General features: G+C 38.0%; 1 protein-coding gene across 3 annotated transcripts in view; it reads left to right on the top strand.

Annotated features, from left to right (window-relative positions):
- Nucleotides 1-21,016, top strand: part of LOC129768125 (nuclear factor NF-kappa-B p110 subunit) — a 52,196-nt gene that overhangs the window by 18,207 nt on the left and 12,973 nt on the right. The window contains exons 1-5 of one of the 3 annotated variants that reach the window (XM_055769563.1): nt 5,400-5,421; nt 19,295-19,573; nt 19,635-20,231; nt 20,291-20,395; nt 20,461-21,000. In XM_055769563.1, the coding sequence (XP_055625538.1) occupies nt 19,351-19,573; nt 19,635-20,231; nt 20,291-20,395; nt 20,461-21,000 (1,465 nt within the window). In that variant the 5' untranslated portion in view covers nt 5,400-5,421; nt 19,295-19,350. Of the gene's footprint in view, nt 1-5,399; nt 5,422-5,599; nt 5,902-19,294; nt 19,574-19,634; nt 20,232-20,290; nt 20,396-20,460; nt 21,001-21,016 lie in introns of those variants that run through there. The other 2 variants (XM_055769562.1, XM_055769561.1) reach the window with 2 other exon arrangements.

Below are 21,016 nucleotides of genomic sequence, written 5' to 3'. Positions count from 1 at the left end.
AGATCGAAAAGATCGGTTTTCGCGATTTTTTGGAGTACAAAGAATCGATTCGAAAAATCGAAAATCGGAGAGGAAAAGATCGATCTTCTAAATATCTTGAGACGTTTCTCAAAGAAATTGCACGCGGCACGCACCTGGTCCATCGGCATCTCATCCCAGATCTTGGAAATAAGCTTCTTAAATTGGTCCATAGTGCTCACTTTATGTTCGCTCTGCTTGGCCAGCATGTACGACCATACATAAAAGCCTAGGGGATTGAGGGTCGAGGAGCTGGTAAAGTCTTATCGAGAAAATCAGTCAAATTTTCCCGACACCACGCTTGGACGATATCCGCCGCGTGGGCCGGAGTGTCGTCCTGTTGAAAGACGTGATGATCCTTCCCGTAGAGGTTCCGAAGTGCCGAGGCCACAACCTTCTCCAGAACCTCGGTCTTATAGTACGCGGCGTTGATAAACACCAGTGGGTGCTTCCCACGCCTGGATAAGGCCCCCCAAACTACCTCACCTTTCGCCAACGACTTTACTACGACGTCGCAGAACTACTTCATCGTGCACGGTAAACAAACGACAAATGGCAGCAAGTCGACACTAACCGACGCGCAAGCCTATATATGAGCAGGGGATAGTAACTTCAAGCAAAAAAGTGGGACCGATTCGAGATTGCTTTTATGTAAACAGTGAACTTTTTTTACACTCTAAAAGTTGCACCGACTTGCACTGACAACTGAATGATATTGTCAATTTGTGCGAGATGCCTCAAAACAGTTGGGAATAAATATTGTTTATATACAGTACGTTACATTTAATGCGACGTTTAGATTATTGGACAGACCTGTAATGTGACACGTTTAATTGGACATTTTTGTAAACATCGAGTTCGGGGGCCCAAATTATGGCCCCACATTAAAGTTGCTACCAGACGCCGCCATTATACCACTCACATCGTCAATGTTCAATTACAGGCCAAAATCACCTTCAAAGCAACACTGAGTGGTGCCTCGGCCTGTCGTATTAAATTTAAATTACTGTATTATATTGTTATTAATGTTTGCATCATAAGCAACGAACACACATTAATTTCCCACTTGCAACAGTATTCACGATGATTGGATGGATGAATATACGACTTCTACATGCATCTAGTACGACTATTGTCATGCATATATACGATTTACTACAGCCAACCAAAAAAATGAATGGCGGAAAACGTTCTTGATAATTATGATTATTATTATAGATTTTTGTAAATACATGTATGTTTGGAATATTTCGTTAAAAATTATGTTTAAGTCCGAATATTTCAGGTTTCAAGAAAAGTGAAAGTTAAAGTTGCTTTTCTTTATTTTTAACTTATAAGTTAAAATTATCTGTTATTATATTAAATTATAAAATCTATAAAATTATAAAATTATATTAAAAGTAAAGATTATCTGTTTACCGGTCTTTTTCGTTTTGATAAACATAGTGACAAAAATAAATTAGTTCAACTTCGTCATTCAATTGCACTTAACTCAAAACTGTAAACATGAAATTATGAACTTGACAAACAAAGCTGCCAAGTATGCCGACCCAGCAAACATTAAATCGTATAACTATCGTATATAGAGCATCGAATATCTGATATTTTGGTCACAGGTCACAGGACAGGTCTGTCAAATTAACTAAATGTGGGCTTAGAGGTAACTTACTGTACATGTAAGGTTATCAGGCAATACCTAATAACATAATAAGACTGTTGTCATACGAATATACAATTCATCACTGCCATAAAAAAATGGCGGAAAATATTAAAGTAAAATGTTCGTCCCGGGGAATCACCATTTTTTGTATGTATATAGAACCTTTCTAAATATTTATGTTTGTACAAATAGGAATTAATCAATTGACTTTTAGGGATATAAATGTTTGATATGAGTTGTGACGATGGTTATAAAATTGCTCCGATGGGATTTGAACTCCGGTTGTTTGGATTATCAAGCCGCAGCTATCTCGTACAGCTATCTGAAATATGATTCTAGGGCAATTAAAGCTCTTACATATGATACGAAAGAGTTGCAATCGAATACGTCATTCCTGATTGTTTATTGTGCTTTAGTGGAAATATCGCAAAATTTATATAGAAATGGTTTGATAAAGTTTAGTACTACATGTTTCAAGTAATCAAATAACATGAAGTAAAATATCATATTTTAACAATTTAAAACTGCCTTCGGGCCTGCCCAGCAAACATTAAATCGTAAAAAAATTCGAGGGGTTTTATCCAAGACACGACCGATTAGAACGTAGGACCACGCATTTTTTTTAATTTGATGGTTTATCATTTCGAATATTATTTGCGAATACGTTGAAATTTCAAAAATAACTCTTAACTTAAAACTTTTTAAGTCTGGGGACACTGAAAAGGTTTAAAAGCTTGCGTAGTTTTGTAGAATCATTTCGAGAAGCAACGATCACTTTTTGCCTTTGCGAGAACAATACACTAATTGGTCTTATGTCGCAATTCGTTTCTTTATATCAATGCACGAATTGCACTGAATATTAACGAGAGGCATTTTCCGTGCATCGCCATCAAAGACGAATGAACTCTCTGAGTTTCAAGTGTCTTTAATTGAAAAGAAGAAGAAGAAGAAGAAGAAGAAGAAGGGCATCGCCATTCAACAAGCATCAAACACGCAGTTGCAGTGCTAAAAATGAAACATCGCGAGAATAACCGTTTATGAAAAATCGTTTCTCGACTCTCGGTCAAAACCGTCAACAAAGTTTCTAAGTTCTATGTTTTGAGCAATGAAAACACGCTACACACAAAAAAACAAATACTGATGTTTAGAAGCGACCTATAATCATTTGTACTCTTCTCTTTTTTCGCTTGCTTTGCCATGACTCGGATGGTTGTGTTAATTGCAATGCCAGATGCACTTCAAGTAAAAGACACATTACTTGCATGATGTGTATAACTGGCATATGCACATGAAATTGGAGGCTATATACATGTATATGGGGTATATGATGTAATATAAACGATGATTATACGATTTATTTTTTTCTAGGATGTATGTATATCGCCTCCACGTTTGCATGTATGGGCTGGCTAGGCGCATCATATACATGTAATTTATATTAATCATTCTTGCATGTTTGCGAATATAATCCTCAAAAAAAAATCCGTACACTAAACCTTCGTTTCAAGCAACTTATACAGTACCCAAATCACGCAATAAACATCAAGAATTGCTGGGAATCTCTCATCAATATTGGTTCAAATTTAAAAATGTGCTCAACTCCAGTTTTGTTGACAACTTTTATGCATCCAATTAAATCGTACCATAAATCATATATAAACATAAACATTCCCACCCTTCATCCTTCATTCAACATCTCGTAGTAGAAATCTGTCAGTATGCATACACTCTCCTACGAAACGTAGTGGAAAAAAATATATTCGTCGATGCGGTGAAAAAGGAGACACTTTTCGACGAGTGATTTGTATGAAGTTCCACTGCCGTGATATGAGGCTAAAGCTGACAACAATACCAATACACAGAATGCACATGGTGCGCACCTACACAACGATGAGAAGTTGTATTCGAACTTTTTAAACACCATGTTCAATATGGTCTGCCAAATCTGATTTTTTTTGAGTAATTTGGATAGTTTTATAGTCTTCAAGATTGTAGCCAATCTTGACCCTCTTGCCACAGTTTGAAACTCCTATTCCGGAAGTTTCTTGAAGTCCGATTTTATGTGAGTTTCGTCATGTTCTGCCTGCCGGTGCGACTCTGACGGTTTACCTTTTCACCTTGTAGGACGATCGCATGCGTTTATAGACTTGTTGCACTGTTATGTGCGAAACTTCCGATTTGTTCCCGAAGTCTCGGATTGGAAGATTGAGGTTGAACTTGAAAATGCTCGCCCCTTTTTTTTCCTGGTCGCTGTAGCATCCGTCTTTCGATTTACCCCCGATCTACGCTTTCTGGCATTCGAAAAAAGATTAGTTTAATCATTTCACTCCGCTACAATTAACATTTTTGCGTACGAGAAGGCGTGCGAGGATTTGTGCGTTGCGCGAGCAAAATTTTCAAGTATTGTTCCCCTTTCTAGGACGTATTTTTGAGAACTGATGCTCAAACCTCTAAATAAAAATAGAGGAATCGTTCAACACGTGAAAAGATAAGGGATTTTTAGGTTTTTAAATACACACCCAAAAAAACGTCTATTTTAAGTTGACTAAATTTTGACTGTTTCACCATTTATTCTCTTTTGTTTTCAATCTGGAACCTGCGTGTAGTTGCGGCATTATGAATTTTGTGTTTATATTCCTTTATTTGGAAAACTCTGGAACTACCTCGCTGGAATGAATCGTTAATTAATCTTGCCTTGTGTCAGTGGCGTTGACTAGGGGGGTGCACCGGGGTGCACGGTTTTAGGGGTGAAGAATGAACCGAATTTATATGGAGAAATTGGATGAATATGATTTATTTCTTTTCTGGCAGGATGGCGGAAGCGCAAATTGACTCTTCCGCCCCGGGTGCGAAAGCTTCACTCGACGTCACTGCCTTGTGCAAAAAGCTACTTGCGTAAAAAGGCTATATGACAGCACAGTGTGTTTAGAGATTGGATTTTCTACAAGCAATAGCTTTTTCATTCATCATCTGCACCGTCGAATTAGTTTACACTATGCTATATTTATGAACGCCATTGATGAATATGGCATAATGTGAACTGACCGTCTAAAAATATCCGAATGATAAGCCCCCGCCTCGTGAACACATCGATAACAATCTGTGACAATTATGAGCCGAACAATGATCCAGTCAGTAGTGTATATTGATTAGCTTGGGGGTTTCCTCCGAACGTGACTTCAATTACAATGATCTGTGATTCCTTCCACTATTCGAATCAAATTAAGAAACAGTATTGTTATTTTTTCCCCTTAATTAAATATGCGCGACAGCACCTCTCGCAGGTACAACTGTTCCGCACAGTTATGAGCGCGGAATGGAAAAATGTAAACCAGAATGGCATTGGAAAAGCCCATTGCTCTCGGCTAGTCCAGACTTCCGAAGGGGGCAGGTCATCACGAGTCAGGTAGATACGAAGGCCTGTGTGACGGGTTTCCACAACAAATTTTATTACCCTATTCGCGGTGAGGCAGCATGGATGGGCGGGAGAAGATCCAAGACGCGTGGCTGTTCGCGCGAGAGTCGTCAAGTGGGAATTCCCAACTTTGTGTATATTATTTTGCCGTTTCTCGGAATCGATCAGCCGGTTGGCCTGCTCTCTGTAACACAACGCTGTGAGGTTTGGCTTGTGTATATACATATATTCGTCCGAAGAACTAGTTTCGCTGCGGATGTGTGTTTCCTTTTTTCGTTGCAAATTGATGACGTTTAGAGCGTAAACCGTGAAGATGGGGGTACAACAGGTATCTATATTTTGTGTTTTTACCAATAGAGTCGGATTTCCGCGGGTTTCCAAAACTGTGGAACGATATGGAAGGTGACACGATGCGAACCATTGGCGCTAGATATTGTGAGCTACTAGCGCATGCTCTCAGTATCTGCCATCATTGGCAAATTAGTCATACGCCGGCAAACTAGTGCGATGGAGGCGCTGCACCATTCGAAAGCAGCCATTAGAAATTAGTATTACATCAGAGTGATAAATGATACGGTCGTTTGTCGGTGTGTCTCATTTGCCGGTTGACCCGCAGAGTTGTCGCTGTTGCAATTACGTCGCGGTTGTGACGCTTTTCTGTACCCGTTTTTCGTATTGGATCTAATTTGAGTTTGTCTGAAACTAAATTGTGTTTGGAATAGGTCTGATAGTGGGCCAAGGTCAGATAATAGGTGTGATAAATGTGTGTGTTTTTTGGATAATTTTTGTAAATTGTTGTCAACATGAGGTAATTATAATGGATTGAAAAGCATGTCAAATGCCAGCGTTTGTAAATTCATCCAATATATCATTGATGATACGTGGGATTTGGTTTAATTTTCTGTAAGAGTGTTCATTGAACGCAAATATTAACATCGTCGATAATAGCGTGCAACACGGCAATTGCATATATTAATTCGGAGTGATGTTGGTAGTTGTACTCTATATTGAAACGAGAGGATCATCAAAGTGTTCCTTGAAAAGCTGAGGTCTTGTTGCGTCGAAGAGGGTTCAGTAAACGTCTTTTTTTCATTTGACTTCGGTTTATGAATTTTAGTTACATCGAAAACTGACTGAACACCTCTATTTAAACGTCTACCACTGAAAGATATCGAACACGAGTTCGATCAAGTTAGTGACACATTTGCTCTGTGTTTGTGATTGTTTGAAATTAGGTAAATAAGGCATAAGGCGAAGTGCAATCATTAGATATATCACACAGTACAGTTTATTTATTTTTGACGTGGGACTACGTCTAACCGGAATATATGGAGGGTAAAATGAAAACCTAAACACAGAACATGCAGGAAAAAATGAAAGATTTCGAATGCTTATAGCTCGAACATTTCGTACTGGATAGGAGAGATGTTTGCATCACTTGATAGGGAATATTTCTACGCATCTATCGCAACTAACAAAATGTTGTTTTTCATTAGATAAACAATTGAATAACTGTAAAATATTAGGCGTTATCTAAACGCCCTAACTGCATCGTTTTGATTGGCCCGATTTACGGTTTCCCTAACACAGCCATCAAAACCAAGCAGCCTTGGGGAAATCGGCATTGCAAATACATGAAAGTAGGGGGACTTTTGTTCTCATCGAAAAATGTTCCCTAACACAGACTTTAAAACCAAGCAGCGAAATCGGCATTGCAAACACACGAAAGAGCCTAGAGGCGAATGAACTGAAAAGTTTAAACCCTCTTAAAGCCAAAAAGAAGAAGAACACACGAAAGTAGGGGGAGCTTTTGTTCCCACCGAAATGTGTTCCCTAATAGAGATTTCTAAACCAAGGTGCCTGGAGAAATCGGTATTTCAAATTCATGCAAGTCGGGGGTATTTTTGTTCCGACTGGAATGTGTTTCCCTAACACAGACTTCAAATCCATGGAGCGTGGGGAAATCGGCATTGCGAATTCATACAAATCGGGGGTATTTTTGTTCCGATTGAAATGTGTTTCCCTAACACAGACTTCAAAACCGAGGTTTCTGGGGAAATCGGCTCTGCAAATAAATGCAAACTGCGAGTTCTTTTGTCCTCGCTTGCCTTTGTGCAGAGTGGAATATGTCTGTCCTAACATGATCTTCTAAACTTAGGAACCTGGGAAAATCGTGCAGACACTAGAAGCGAATGAACTTCCCAGTTTCAAGAAAATTCGAGATTCGAGAAGTATGTACACTTTTGGGATGTAAACTTCAGAGGGAAATGTAAAATAAAATAATCGTTTGATAATTTTTTTTTTGTCTTTATTGGAAAGATTTTCAGCCTTAGGCTGGTTCATCAAACGTTTGATAATTCTTCCGTACATATATTTTGTTCTAGTCATCATACTAAACGTAAAAGGTCCGGTTTACTTGTAACGAAGAACAATCAATCACAATAAATGAATTGACTTTACACGGCATTTGTTCATTTTTTTCACTCACAGAGCAAATATATTGAACTCAATTGAATTTGGAAACTGTTTCATTCAATCAAGAATTTAATCAATACAAACGAATGATTGCTAAGCTAAGGTAGTTCCACGTCAACCTTGCGGTTATATCATAGATATAACCCACTAATTTTTTTATTTTGACCGAAAGTTTGGAAGACGACAAGAAGAGTGGAGCGTTTCTTTACAGTGTAGAATACATGCTATCACAAAATTTGCTCGGGGTAGTTTGGTGTCTATCCGTCGATATCTTTACGTATTTTTTCGTCGGGATAAAACTGTGGACATGACTTACTACTGGTGTCTAATAACTAGTTTTCAATAAATCGCAATTCGAAATTTAGATGTCTGACTGGAATATGATTTACAGCAAAGTTATTGTAAAATTAATAAATAATTTAGAAAATATAGCATTTTCAACATATCGTTAATAAATCTTACTAATTTAAATTATTGTTAAAAACTTTTATACACTCGACAAAAAAATTAGAGCAACAGAGTGTGAAGTCGGAAATTCAAAGTGATTTTTGACGTGCTGTAACTTTGTGAGAAATCAACGCATATCGATGGGATGTGCATCATTTTGAACCTACAACATTCAGGTATTAGAATATTTTACATATATATTTTTATCTTGGTGTATGTAGGCTAGGGTGGCAATGGATGTATGGAAAAAATTTCATCATCGAATTTCCAAAACCGACCATTTACATTTTGTTTATTGGCCCAAAAAAATGATCTGTGCAAAGTTTCAGCTCAATCGCACATGATTTAGGGGTACCTCAAAGCGCTCAAAGTTTTGATTTTTTCATCCTCGAAAATCTTCGAAAATTTGGAAAATCGAAATTTTTTTTCGATGCCAAATGACTTAAAAATGCATGAAACGTCGAGATCTGGTCCCAAAAAGTCTATTTCGATTTTTGAGATAACACCAGATCTCGACGTTTTACGCATTTTGAAGTCATCGAAGAAAAATTTAGATTTTCGGTTTCAAAAAAGTGCCCAAAACAGGATTTTTATAGTGCTTTACAAAATTAACTGTAATTCTGCAAATATTGTAGTAAGTTCTAACGTTTGCAGGCAAATTTCTAGCCTAGTGTATTCCCTAAACATCTGTGAACGATTCATATTGCTACGTTAAGCCGTTTTTTCTAGCCGATTTATATATTATTTGGAGTAAATTGGAGGACCATTTAATGCAAATCGCATCAGAAGTACAAAATAATACGCGACTCTCAGAACGAACGGTTCGAATCGAGTGTAGTATAAAAGAGTATAAACACTCTTATTCTGAGAGCGTGCTGAATCATAACCATATCATAGAGTCTTCTTTTTCATTGGCACAAATGCTCATGAGAAACTTGAGAAACTGTTCGTAACTACGTATTAGCAGTTTGATTAGTATTAGTATTAAGATTTTATTGACGGCGCCAGTGGTTGTGTGGTTAGCGTAACAGCCTCACAATCCGATCGGCCTGGGTTCAATCCCAGCTGGCGTCGTTTAGGATTTTCTGAGGCGAAAAATCTCTGGTTACGTCTTCCTTCGGAAGGGAAGTAAAAGAAGTTGGCCCGGCTCATGAGTTGTTGAGCCTGATAGGTAGGAACAGGTGGAGTCGCCTCACTGATGTCGGTGATTGGCACTAAAGTGGCGGAAATAGGCCGACGAAAAATAAGCGAAGATAAAAAAAATAAGATTTTATTGTTAAATGATACGCTTTTAATTTATATTTTGGATGAGCGAGCCCAAAAATATATAAAAACATAAATGCACAATTGAAAAAAAATCTAGAAATATGATTTGGAAGATTCATCATGACTCGTTTTTTTAGCCATTCGACACTGGAAACCTATTTCATTGTACCGTATTATTCTTGCCTTTTTATGAATGTGTTGCTGCAAGCAACAAACCGAACAAATCGATGAAAGTTTCAAAATTAGTGACAAGTTTTGAAACATATCGCAATGACCTAGTCTTCTGGACCAGCATGGAAACAAGAAGGAAGTTATAAATCTTGTCATCGATTAATATTTGAGTGAAACAGTGCTTCTGTTGTTTTCTGAGAAACATATTATTCCCCAAGTCGAATTTAAATTATCGCCTGAAACCATTGGGAAGGGCATGTTGTCTAGCAAATGTGGTATAACTGTGGGTTGGATGAATTGGAATCCGTCCAGCTCGGATTCACTCTGAATAGATTGGAATAAATCTATGAGTTTTAACGATTCGATGTTCAGTGTTAATGGTTCATTATTTATTTGTTTTTTTTTTGCATTCAAAAAGATGTACGACTATTTCAATCCAAGGTCATAAATTCGCCGCGTATATTGTAGGCCATGTAAATGCGACAGGGTGTCGGCTACCTGGGTAAACCTTTAAAATAAGCAAATGTCAGGAAATTCAAGCAATATCACAGTTTTGTTTAGAAACAGCTGCATCAGAAAATGGCGGAATATGAAGACACTCACACTATAACCCTCATGAACAAGCAAAAATATGTTGGCGTAACTTTTAGCCAATGATCATTTCGAGATCACGTGGAAGAAATTAGAGTGGCTTGCCAACAAAGAGTTCAATCTATACGATTTTTTCGTCAGTGCCAAAACTGCATAGATTAGACGTTGTTCAAAACATTGGCATTTCACACGAGCCCTATCATTAGTATACAAGCCGAAATCGGCATACTAAATTTAAAATGTCTCCCAGAAAAAAGATCCGCTATTTTTGCGGCAAGGAAAGCAGCGCATGGTCCGACGAGTAAATCTAATTGCTACTTAAACAAGTAATAGTAGTAGTAAACAAGTAGTTCAGTTGTATTTCCGCCAGTAGATATATTTATTCATCCAGAACCACACACCCCCCCCACGGCCTCCTGGGATAGAGATATCATGTTAACCGAAATGTAGCTTATGCCATTCGTTCGGAATGGAGCGTCTTCTAAAGAAATTCATTTTTAGAGGACGCATTTTTAGAGGATGAAGAATTCTAAAAATAGTTTGCATTGTGCCATTTATACCGTTGGATTCAAACAAACTGGCAGAGTCGGCTTCAGCGTGGTCAGTGAGAACTTGGTCATACGCAAATAACTCCATGATCAATACCGTGTCTACCATGCTGAAAGTCTTGCTGTGAAGGAAACATTGACTTGGATTCCAGTTCAGAACAGATTGGAGAAACGAGATCGCAAGCCTTCAGAAACATATCGAAAGTAATGGAACAAGTATTACATTCCTAGTCACATTGGAATGGCTGGAAATGAAAGAGCTGACTATGAGATATTAACAGTGTTGATTTTAACGAATTTTTAACGAATTATTCGGAGATTGCAAGCATCCTGGCACAGCATCAGAAGCAATCAACATACCCGAATTTTTCATATTTCTCGTCTTGTAATAGCTTTCTTAATTTACGTTGTGCCATATTGAATTGGTTTTTAGATTCTGGCGATCGTTTGTTTTGCCAGATACGTTTTAGTCGTCGCTTTTCTGCAACTGCTGCTTTTATGTGGGAGGCAGTAATAATTTTTTTGTGTTTCTGAGGCTTCATAGGTGGGGTAGCTATCTTCGCAGCATTCTTCATGAGTACACTGAGCTGGTTAACTGCTTCCTCGATATGATGTTCGTTATCCAGAGGTAGATCGAGAATGTTAGAGGAGATATATGTCTTATATTAGGCTGTCAAAAAAGTCCTGCGGTATTTCCGCGAGGTGTCGTTGTAAGCGCGTAGTTCTAGTTGTATTCATTGTATCGAGTCATACTATAGCTTGTTGGAAAGGTATTTTTGCGCGCTATAATGTAGTCCTTGACAGTGTTTTGTTTGGTTAAGTGTCGCAAATATGGAGCAAAATAAAGAGAAAATCCGACATATTTTACAGTACTACTATGACAAAGGCAAAAATGCATCTCAAGCTGCCAATAAAATTTGTGCAGTTTATGGACCCGATACAGTTTCCATTTCCACCGCACAACGATGGTTTCAACGTTTTCGTTCTGGTGTAGAGGTCGTCGAAGATGCGCCACGCTCCGGAAGGTCTGTCGTCGAAAATTGCGACAAAATCGCTGAATTAGCCGAGAAAGACCGGCATAGTAGCAGCCGAGCTGGGGATAAGTCATCAAACCGTCATTAACCATTTGAAGAAGCTTGGATTCACAAAGAAGCTCGATGTATGGGTGCCACACACGTTGACGCAAAAAAACATCTTTGACCGTATCGACGCATGTGAATCGCAACAAAATCGACCTGTTTCTGAAGCGGATGGTGACTGGCGATGAAAAGTGGGTCACTTACGACAACGTGAAGCGCAAACGGTCGTGGTCGAAGCCCGCTGAAGCGGCTCAGACGGTGGCCAAGCCCTCATTAACGGCCAGGAAGGTTCTGCTGTGTGTTTGGTAGGATTGTCAAGGAATAATCTATTATGAGCTGCTTCCCTATGGCCAAACGCTCAATTCGGACCTGTACTGCCAACAACTGGACCGCTTGAAGGTAGCACTCATGAAGAAGAGGCCATCTTTGATAAACAGAGGCCGCATTGTCTTCCATCAGGACAACGCCAGGCCACACACTTCTTTGGTGACGCGCCAGAAGCTCCGGGAGCTCGGATGGGAGGTTCTTTTGCATCCACCGTATAGTCCGGACCTTGTACCAAGTGACTACCACCTGTTTTTATCCTTGGCGAACGAGCTAGGTAGTCAGAAGTTAGCCACAAAAGAGGCCTGTGAAATTTGGCTATCCGAGTTTTTTGCCAATAAGGAAGCGAGCTTCTATAACAGGGGTATTATGAAGTTGGCATCTCGTTGGGAACAAGTCATCGAACAAAACGGCGCATATTTGACTTAAAACAGAAGATTGTAACTAATTTTATGAATAAATGAAAATTCAAAAAAAACCGCAGGACTTTTTTGACAGCCTAATATTTTGTCCAATTCGTTGAAAAGTTAGTGAGATTAGATGACGTCTACTTCACTTCCTTTTCTATGATGTATTCCAGGAGTATTGGTGAGTGATCAGATAAGTCCAGAAGAAGCTTCGATCGAATTCGTTTACTATTAATATTTTTTGTGACAGCGAAATCTAGCAGGTCCGGAAGTCGTGCGAGGTCCTCTGGCCAGTGTGTCGGTTCACCGCATGATGCAATGTCATAGCCAGAGTCAGTGATAACGTTGTATAAAACGCGACCACGAGTGGTAATCAGCCTTGATCCCCAAAAGGTGTGTGAGAAGAAGTCTTTCAGTTCCTCTTCCGAATATTTCATAATAGTCAGATCATTGAGAAGGTCTAACTAGGCCGTGATAATATAAGCTACATTATGAATTTGAGTTCGATGAAACTTTGCGTAATATATTTCCTTTTGAGCCCCTCAAATAAAATAAGAATACGTTACATGACGTCATTCTCGCTTTTGAATTCAGGTAGCTACGAATTGCGTATTTTACAGGGTGCATTAACACGTTGAGCCCCGGATTATTTTTGCTGCGCTTTCCATTCAGTCCGTATCAAGAGTATTTGCACGATATCAGAGTCGGTCCCCGCTCTCAAATATATTTATTGTAGCAAAAGAAAATAGTTTGTAATTTTTATAGTGAATAGGCTCTTTTAATATGTTTGTCGTGTTATACCGCCATATTCATGAAATTTGATGAATTTGCTTATAATTTTCAACAACTTTTCCAAATATATCATTATGGTAAAACTATGTGTTTAGGAGTTACGTTGAAAAATATTATCGCTACGTTTTGTATTAACCCACATGTCTTCAAATTGAAAAAAAATAATTGAAAAAGACAATAAATTAGAAATGTTTTTTTCAATAACCCGAGAATGGCTGCATTTAGAAGGAGATAGATAATGAGTTTTTTTGTGTTTTGAATCACATCAGGATTCATAGTTTGTGGCTAAAAATGATTGTTAACATACAAAAATTCGAAGTTTCGAAAATTCATAAAAATTCGATGTTCCACAAAGTTCGTCAAAAAAAGTTTTACCATCTTGGACTAATATTTTAAATTTTCTACATGACTTCTATTTTATATGAAAAAAATAAAAATAAAAATATGTATTTTAGATATTGCAAATTAAAGTTTTTTTGTAAATAAAAAAAAGAGTACTATTTTTTTTCTCAGTGTATATTTTTTCACGTTTTAACATCAATACTCTATAACTCTTTCGATGACACTATTTCGCTACGACTCATAGTTTTTGAGATATAAATTATCAAAGATTGCTCTTACTAAAATCGATACGCTCTTTTCAAAAGTTACACTTGAGTCAAAAAAATCCCAAATACTGTGGAAAACTCATATTTCCTCCAAACCAAACGGAATACAAACTTTCATTCGAAAAAAAAATGCTCATGTTTTGTCATTTGTCGATTTCACTTGGAATTGCTCTATGATAGCCTGAGACCATAGTGAAGGTGGTGCGAAGCGAAGCATTTCGGTGAACTGAACGAAAGCGAAGCGCGGAACGTTTTAGGGGAGATGAGCGCCTACCTGGAAAAGTGATCGATTTGAATTTCTGGAAATCCAGCAGGAATATAAATGATTAATTTTATATAGTATCCTACTATGAACTTTAACCCTTTATAAGGCCGTGGCAACTTTATTGCCACCCATTTTTTTCTTCGCTGCACTTGGAATATTATTTATTTTACTTAAACAAAAACTAAAGGTGTCTGGTATTACTCCATTTTTTTGGGCTGTTAAAAATGTATGATATTGATTTGAGAGTCATTTTTATGTAACGAAACCTCGATTTTAGAGCGCCAGCAAAAAATCTGTTTAAATTCGTTGAAAATGCAACAAATTGATACGTTTTTCACCGTAGGCGTACTATTTAGGATCTACTGTGTAAGCAGTTTTTCAATAAAATATATGGTGCATTTTAATTTTTTTCTTTGAAACTCTATATTAAAAAAACTTTTTTTTCGCTGCACTAGAGATATTGTAAATCGCTGAAATAATCGATATCACTGCACTAGAAATATTTTTTTTTGCATAACCAAATGCGCAATAAAGTGAATTTACAAGGCAGTGTTTGTTGGGGTAACGGGCCGTGGCAACTATATTGCCACCAATTTTTTCAACTTTTTTAACCCTTTGCGGTCGGAATTAATTTCCCTCGAAAGAAATCCTCTTATTTTTCCACGCTAATAATATTTTGTTCATAGTGAATACCGTTACCTATTAATCATAGAAACTCCGTATACATTCGTGAAAAAGTTCACTAGACATTAAAATTCGTTTAGAAAAAATGTAAACTATTACATCATTCAATAAAGTATTTAGTATGATTCCTTGTTGTGGTGGCTGAGAGTAGATAAACGACCGCATATGTTATTCTCCATGTAAGGATTATGTTCACTGAAGTTAGAGTTTATTTGTTGCCTAGTTTCCACGGCCCTATAATGGGTTAATACATAATGAAAAAGATTTTCTCCTTACATATTTTTCCAACTAACATATATTGTTTTCAACATGTTTTGAGTAACCAAATTATAATAAGTCACAATTTTCATTCAAATTTTAACATTTTACTTCTTCCTTCAGGCGTGCTAATCTGAAGATGACACTGAAGGTCAAAGTAATATTATACTCGACAAAAAGTTAGAGGAACAACAAATCCAACAAATTTCCGAAATTTTTAAGTCATTTTTGAAATACTGTAACTTCGTGAAAAAACAACGCACTTGAACATTCATTTTTTTAAATATTCTACGTACATATTTTTGTCTTGGTGTGTAGTTGTATTGAACAAAAATATGAGGAAGAAATAAAATGTTAATTTCTTCCTGTTTTATATACTACAGTATATTAACTTCAAATCGAGATACCGAGGCACCACTCAGTGTTGCATTGGACATTCGCTATGACAGTGGTGCAGTGTCAACGTCTGGTGACGACTTTCAATCTAGGGTCATAATTTGAGTCCTAAACTCATGTTTACAACAATATTCAGCTAGAGGCGAAAAAGTCCAATCATTCGTGTCGCATTACAGGTCTGTCCAATTGGCTAGATGTCGAATTAGTAGTAACTAACTGTAATTTACTAGCCAAGTCAATAGAGAATCAAATTAACTTCATCAGTCAGCTTTCAATTGATATCTTTGAATTCCTACGATTCCTAATGTATTTGTTGCCCCATTCCATTTCATTTTTATTTTTAATAGGATTTAAACTTTTTCAGTTCATTCGCCTGAAGCATTGTGGAAGAACTCTATTCAAAACTCCTTCTTCACCTGTCCTGAAAAGACAATTTATTTTCGCTCGATGCTCGTCACCAAACGTTATTCACTCTACAAACATCTAACGGGAAGTGGAGGCGCGTTGTTGCTCTGAAAAATGAACTGTTTTTTTTTTCAGAATGTTGATGGTTCTGAACAGAACCTTTAGTGTGGTCATTGGCGTTAATGGGCTAGATTCGAATTTCGTTGGGTTCTGATGAGTTTTCTTTTTATTTTTCACAATTTCTCAATTCCTCATTATTTCTTTTTTGCTTTCTCTTCTTCTTCTTGGTTTGTTTTATTGAGACTTTGTACTTAAACGTTTTATCGTCGGGAATGTTTTGGTGATGATGATGATGTGTCTTGAATTAAAGAGGTTTTACCCTTTTTTTCTGTTGATGTATCTACTTTGCTACCGCTGATTCCAGCAGTAGGAAAGGCCAATGACTTCTCACTAGCAGTTGTGAGACTGCGGATGACAAGTGTGAGGCAAACATTTTCTTGATAGGTGTGACACCAACCATACACAAAATACACTTCGGTAACATTTTGGCTTTCTGGAACATGTTCATACTAGTGGTATTGGCTTATTGGGCAATTGCTTACCTTAATTTAGTATCTGGAATGTGTCATACTCATAAACCTCGTCAGTAGCAATGTATTTGAGACGGACTCAGCCTTAGGAACTATGTCTTCAACGAAATAACCGGGGTCTCTATTTTACATGCAGTCCAGGAATTTAAGTATCGACTTTGTTGTAACACAAGCAAAAGATCATTCTTTATCAGCTTTTTTTCGTTCGATTATTGAACAAAACTTCATTCATTTTATATATGGTTATGTCGATTTTCGGTCTATCACGCATCAAATTAGCCATGTTTAGCTGTTTGCACATTAAAACCTAAAATGTTTGTGTTTTGTGACTCAATTGCTATTTTTGTTTAAATAATGTTTAACAATGTTAAGCGGTTAGGGGGTCTTCGTAGCCACTTGGTTACGCGTTCGCTTACCAAGCGATCGATCGTGAGTTCAAACTCAGGGCCCTCAATTGACCATCTTTGTGTTGTTATAGAATAACTACGTCCACGCAACCATCATCAGCGATGGAAATCGATCCACGGTGGAACAAAGATCAATTCATCCATACAACTGCTCTGCTCTGCAAGAAACATCGGGCTGCTGTTCTATAAATAACGCAACAATGATCAATATCAACTTTCTCCGCTGTCCGGTCTGCTGAACAATGGAAGAACAGAAAGAATACCCTTACGCCTAAATGGCTACTACTGTGTAATTTACCATAATATAATGGAACAGAAAATTTAATGCCTAAATGGCTACTACTAACTACTGTGTAATTTATAATTTATAGAAACGTAAATAAATGTGCATGTACACGGCTCCGTTACAGCTAAAATGCTATATAAAAATATATAGCATTTTAGCTGTAACGCCTGATAAATAAATAAATGGGATAACAAAAAATGTTAAGTGGTTAACAAGGTTATCGATCAATAATCCTTAAATCAATCATTCTACAGGATCTTTCTGATTGAACGATCACGTAACTAATTTTAATAACTTCTACAAAAGTGAAACGATTTTAATTTTTTAAAAACTAGAATAAAGCTTAATTTAGGACATTGACCGATGTGACCACCCCTTTTTTCAATAACGCGTTTTAAACGGTGAACAAAATTCTTCATGCACAACTCTAACATTACGACTTCGATGCTGTTGAAAATCCGAGTTATTTCTACTTTAAGTTCCTCCAAATTTTGTGGCTTATTAACACAGCAACGGTCCTTCACGTACCCCGAGAGGAAGTAATCGACAAAGAGAAAAGTTGAAATCCTTACCATAAGAGGACAAAGTTTCATTAAGGCTTCGGTTGCTCGAGTAATATGATTTCACTAAAAACACACGTTCTCGTAAATTGTACATCTTGACACTAAAAACCATCCGATCAGACTGAACGAGTAGCCGGATATTATCGTCCCGAAGTGGGGAATGCAGTGTTACCGTTTACGGAGCGAAAAATTTTTTTATGAGGAACTATTCGATTCTTTTGCGTGAGCGTTTAACCTGAAAGACTCTGCATTAAATCACTCAAATTTGACAGGTGTCAGAGTACATGGCTTGTTTTTCAACAAAAAATCGTGTTGCAAAAAAGGAATTGTTCCAAAATCAAGCAGGTTATCATGGGATGTGATATCGGGTGAATAATTATGTTTTCATGACAGGATCGTATTATGGAAGAATATGTCTATGGGAAAAGTACCATTTGTTTGTACTTTCTGTACGTTAAACTATTTTGAATTAATATAATCGCCATTTCTGCTGTCTTGGTTCATCGGTTTGATGATCAACGTTCACTAATATTGCGAGGAACTTTTTTCTTCCAAAGTAAATGTTAGTCTTACTCAGGAGGACACTGTCCTGATTGATGCTTTTCTTTGTCATATACTCCGGTGCGATTCGCGTCGGTTCAAGTTATTCTTAGTACTCAAGGTTCAATTTCTCGATTGCTATTTATAAACCGGATTTCGTGGTAATAGTCATGCATACAATGCCGACTCTAAATGTGCATTAAATAAATTCTTTGATATCAGTGAAAACAGTTATATACACTACAATTTCTCCTCCCTGCAGATTCGATACTCTTCTTGCTAAGATTGCTTTGATTATCGATTCTAGGAATTTTTCAAAACCCCTTTACAAGCGGAAGTAGCATGCTCCTATCGCTATCACATGGCGCGAACAGATGCAGATACTGATAAGCGCTGCGATATCAGAGCGTAATACATTCGGTTATTTGAAGTCATTGAGACTGCTGTAATCGATTGTGACAACCCATTCATTGTAGCCCATTGAGAAGTGGGCCACGAACCATCGTGGACATATTCCCTGTTGTCGCTGGTTTTTTGAATTGATCCTCTGGGATTCAGATTTAACCTTTTCGATATTCGCATGATTTGATAACAGAGAAAGAGATGATCGTTCACGGAACTACCCTGACATCGGCATATCTTCATCGTGTAGGTGAATGGACACTAGTGAATTAATGTCAAGTTGATAACATTATGGGAATTTAGTGTACTGACCAGTAGCGCATAATTAGCACATGATATCATGTGGTGTTAAATGATGATTAAATTTTTTGCACATACATTATTCTTGACCACCTGTTATTCGCATTCATGAGTGACTCTGGTTTTCGACCTCCGTTGAAATTTCCAAATCGTTATATCACAAGCATAGCTTTTCCAAGACGTCTGGAATAACCCCGCTAAAGGTAGAACGCTAAAGCCATAGCAAAATTTCCGTCATCGACACAATTTTTATACGGAAGAGTCACAGTACGTGCTCACGACCCAATAGTGTAATCATAACGAAGCAGTTTTGCGATCATTCTTCTTTTTCCAATCGTGCAGCATTAATCAGCATCACATACAAAAAGTGACTCAATTTTTTTTTCCATTTGCGCAGAGCAACAGCAACACCAGCAACATCTTTCGTCTTCGCCGACTTATTCGGTGCTATCGATGGAGTCTTCGACGTCGTCGACGGCAGCCAGTGAGAGCAAGTACTACTCGAGCAATTCTCCGTCCAGCACCAGTAATATGTCCCCGCGGTCAACGGCTAGCGATACAAGTTCTTACAACATGCAAAATTTAAACATTTCCGCCACTTACCACTGCTTTGGCCCTCAAGTGGTAGGAGACGATGGTCAACTGCAGACCTTCAATTATACAGCTCAGGGAAATGGTAAGTTTATTGATGTCATACTAAAAGGACGAACTCGATGACGTTCACTTTCGAATTTCAGCATCCGAACAGACATGCATCGAACTGTCTGTTCCACATCTGGTGATACTGGAACAACCGGTGGATAAATTTCGCTTTCGTTATCAATCTGAAATGCATGGCACACATGGTTCCTTGATGGGTGTCCACACGGAAAAGAGCAAGAAGACTTTCCCCACGGTAGAACTACGTGGCTATCAGGGAGAGGCCAAGATACGTTGCTCCCTGTTCCAGGTGGATCCATCGAAACGAGCGGCACACTCGCACCATTTGGTGATCAAAAGCGGCGAAGTTGATCTGAATGATCCACACGACATCGATGTTAATGCGGAAACAGGATATGTAGCCATGTTTCAAGGAATGGGAATCATCCACACGGCGAAGAAGAATATCGTTGAAGAACTGTGCAAAAAAATTAAAGGTCAGAAAATTGTTGAACTGAACCGAGAACTTTCACTTCGAGAGGAACACCAAATGCAGAAGGAAGCTGCGGAAATGGCGAAAACTATGAATCTGAACCAAGTGTGCCTCTGTTTCCAAGCTTATCAGGTGGATCAAGTTACCGGTCAATGGACGGCGCTCTGTGAACCTGTCTATTCAAATGCAATTAATAATATGAGTGAGTATTTTGTATTTTAAGCAATAGTTGGTATTTTAACAAACATCATATAATTGCAGAGAGCGCTCTTACGGGAGAATTGAAAATTTGCAGGCTAAGTTCCATCACCGGCAATGTAGATGGGGGAGAAGAGATCTTCATGTTTGTGGAAAAAGTTTGCAAAAGTAATTTCTAAACATATATATTTTTTCAACAGTCACCTCCCAACTTTACTTACTTTATATTACAGATAACATAAAAATCCGATTCTATGAATTGGATGATAATGATCAGGAGGTGTGGCAAGAGTGGGGTGTATTCTCGGAAGCCGATGTACATCATCAGTACGCGATAGCTTTCAAAACACCGGCGTATCGCAACAAAGATATAACTGAGCCGGTGGAAGTGCACATGCAATTATTCCGACCACGTGACAAGTGCCAGAGCGAACCGGTGCCTTTCAAATACAATCCCCGACAGGGGGCGTTCGCTTTTCCCAGTACTTCCCGCAAGCGACAGAGAGTGCATTCCGGCAACATTTCGAGCGAGATACCGACGGTCGTTCCGAACGAGGTTGCCCCCGGTCCAAGTCGGTTACCGCCGCTTCATCAACCATTCCCGATGATGACTGTCCATGGACACATTCCCGAGTCGAGCACAATCAGCAAAGAGTTTAACAAATCGGGAATTATTCAAGAGATTCTCGAAAGCCACATCCCAACCACAATCGCTAACGATATCTCGTTCAACTCGAGCGACTTCAAAGATTTTGTGCATTGTAATTCAGAAGGTAATTGCTTGCGGTG

The sequence above is a fragment of the Toxorhynchites rutilus genome, chromosome 2, assembly GCF_029784135.1.
Source record: "Toxorhynchites rutilus septentrionalis strain SRP chromosome 2, ASM2978413v1, whole genome shotgun sequence".
In the NCBI taxonomy this organism is placed as follows: domain Eukaryota; kingdom Metazoa; phylum Arthropoda; class Insecta; order Diptera; family Culicidae; genus Toxorhynchites; species Toxorhynchites rutilus.
This window is presented reverse-complemented; position numbering and strand designations above follow the sequence as displayed.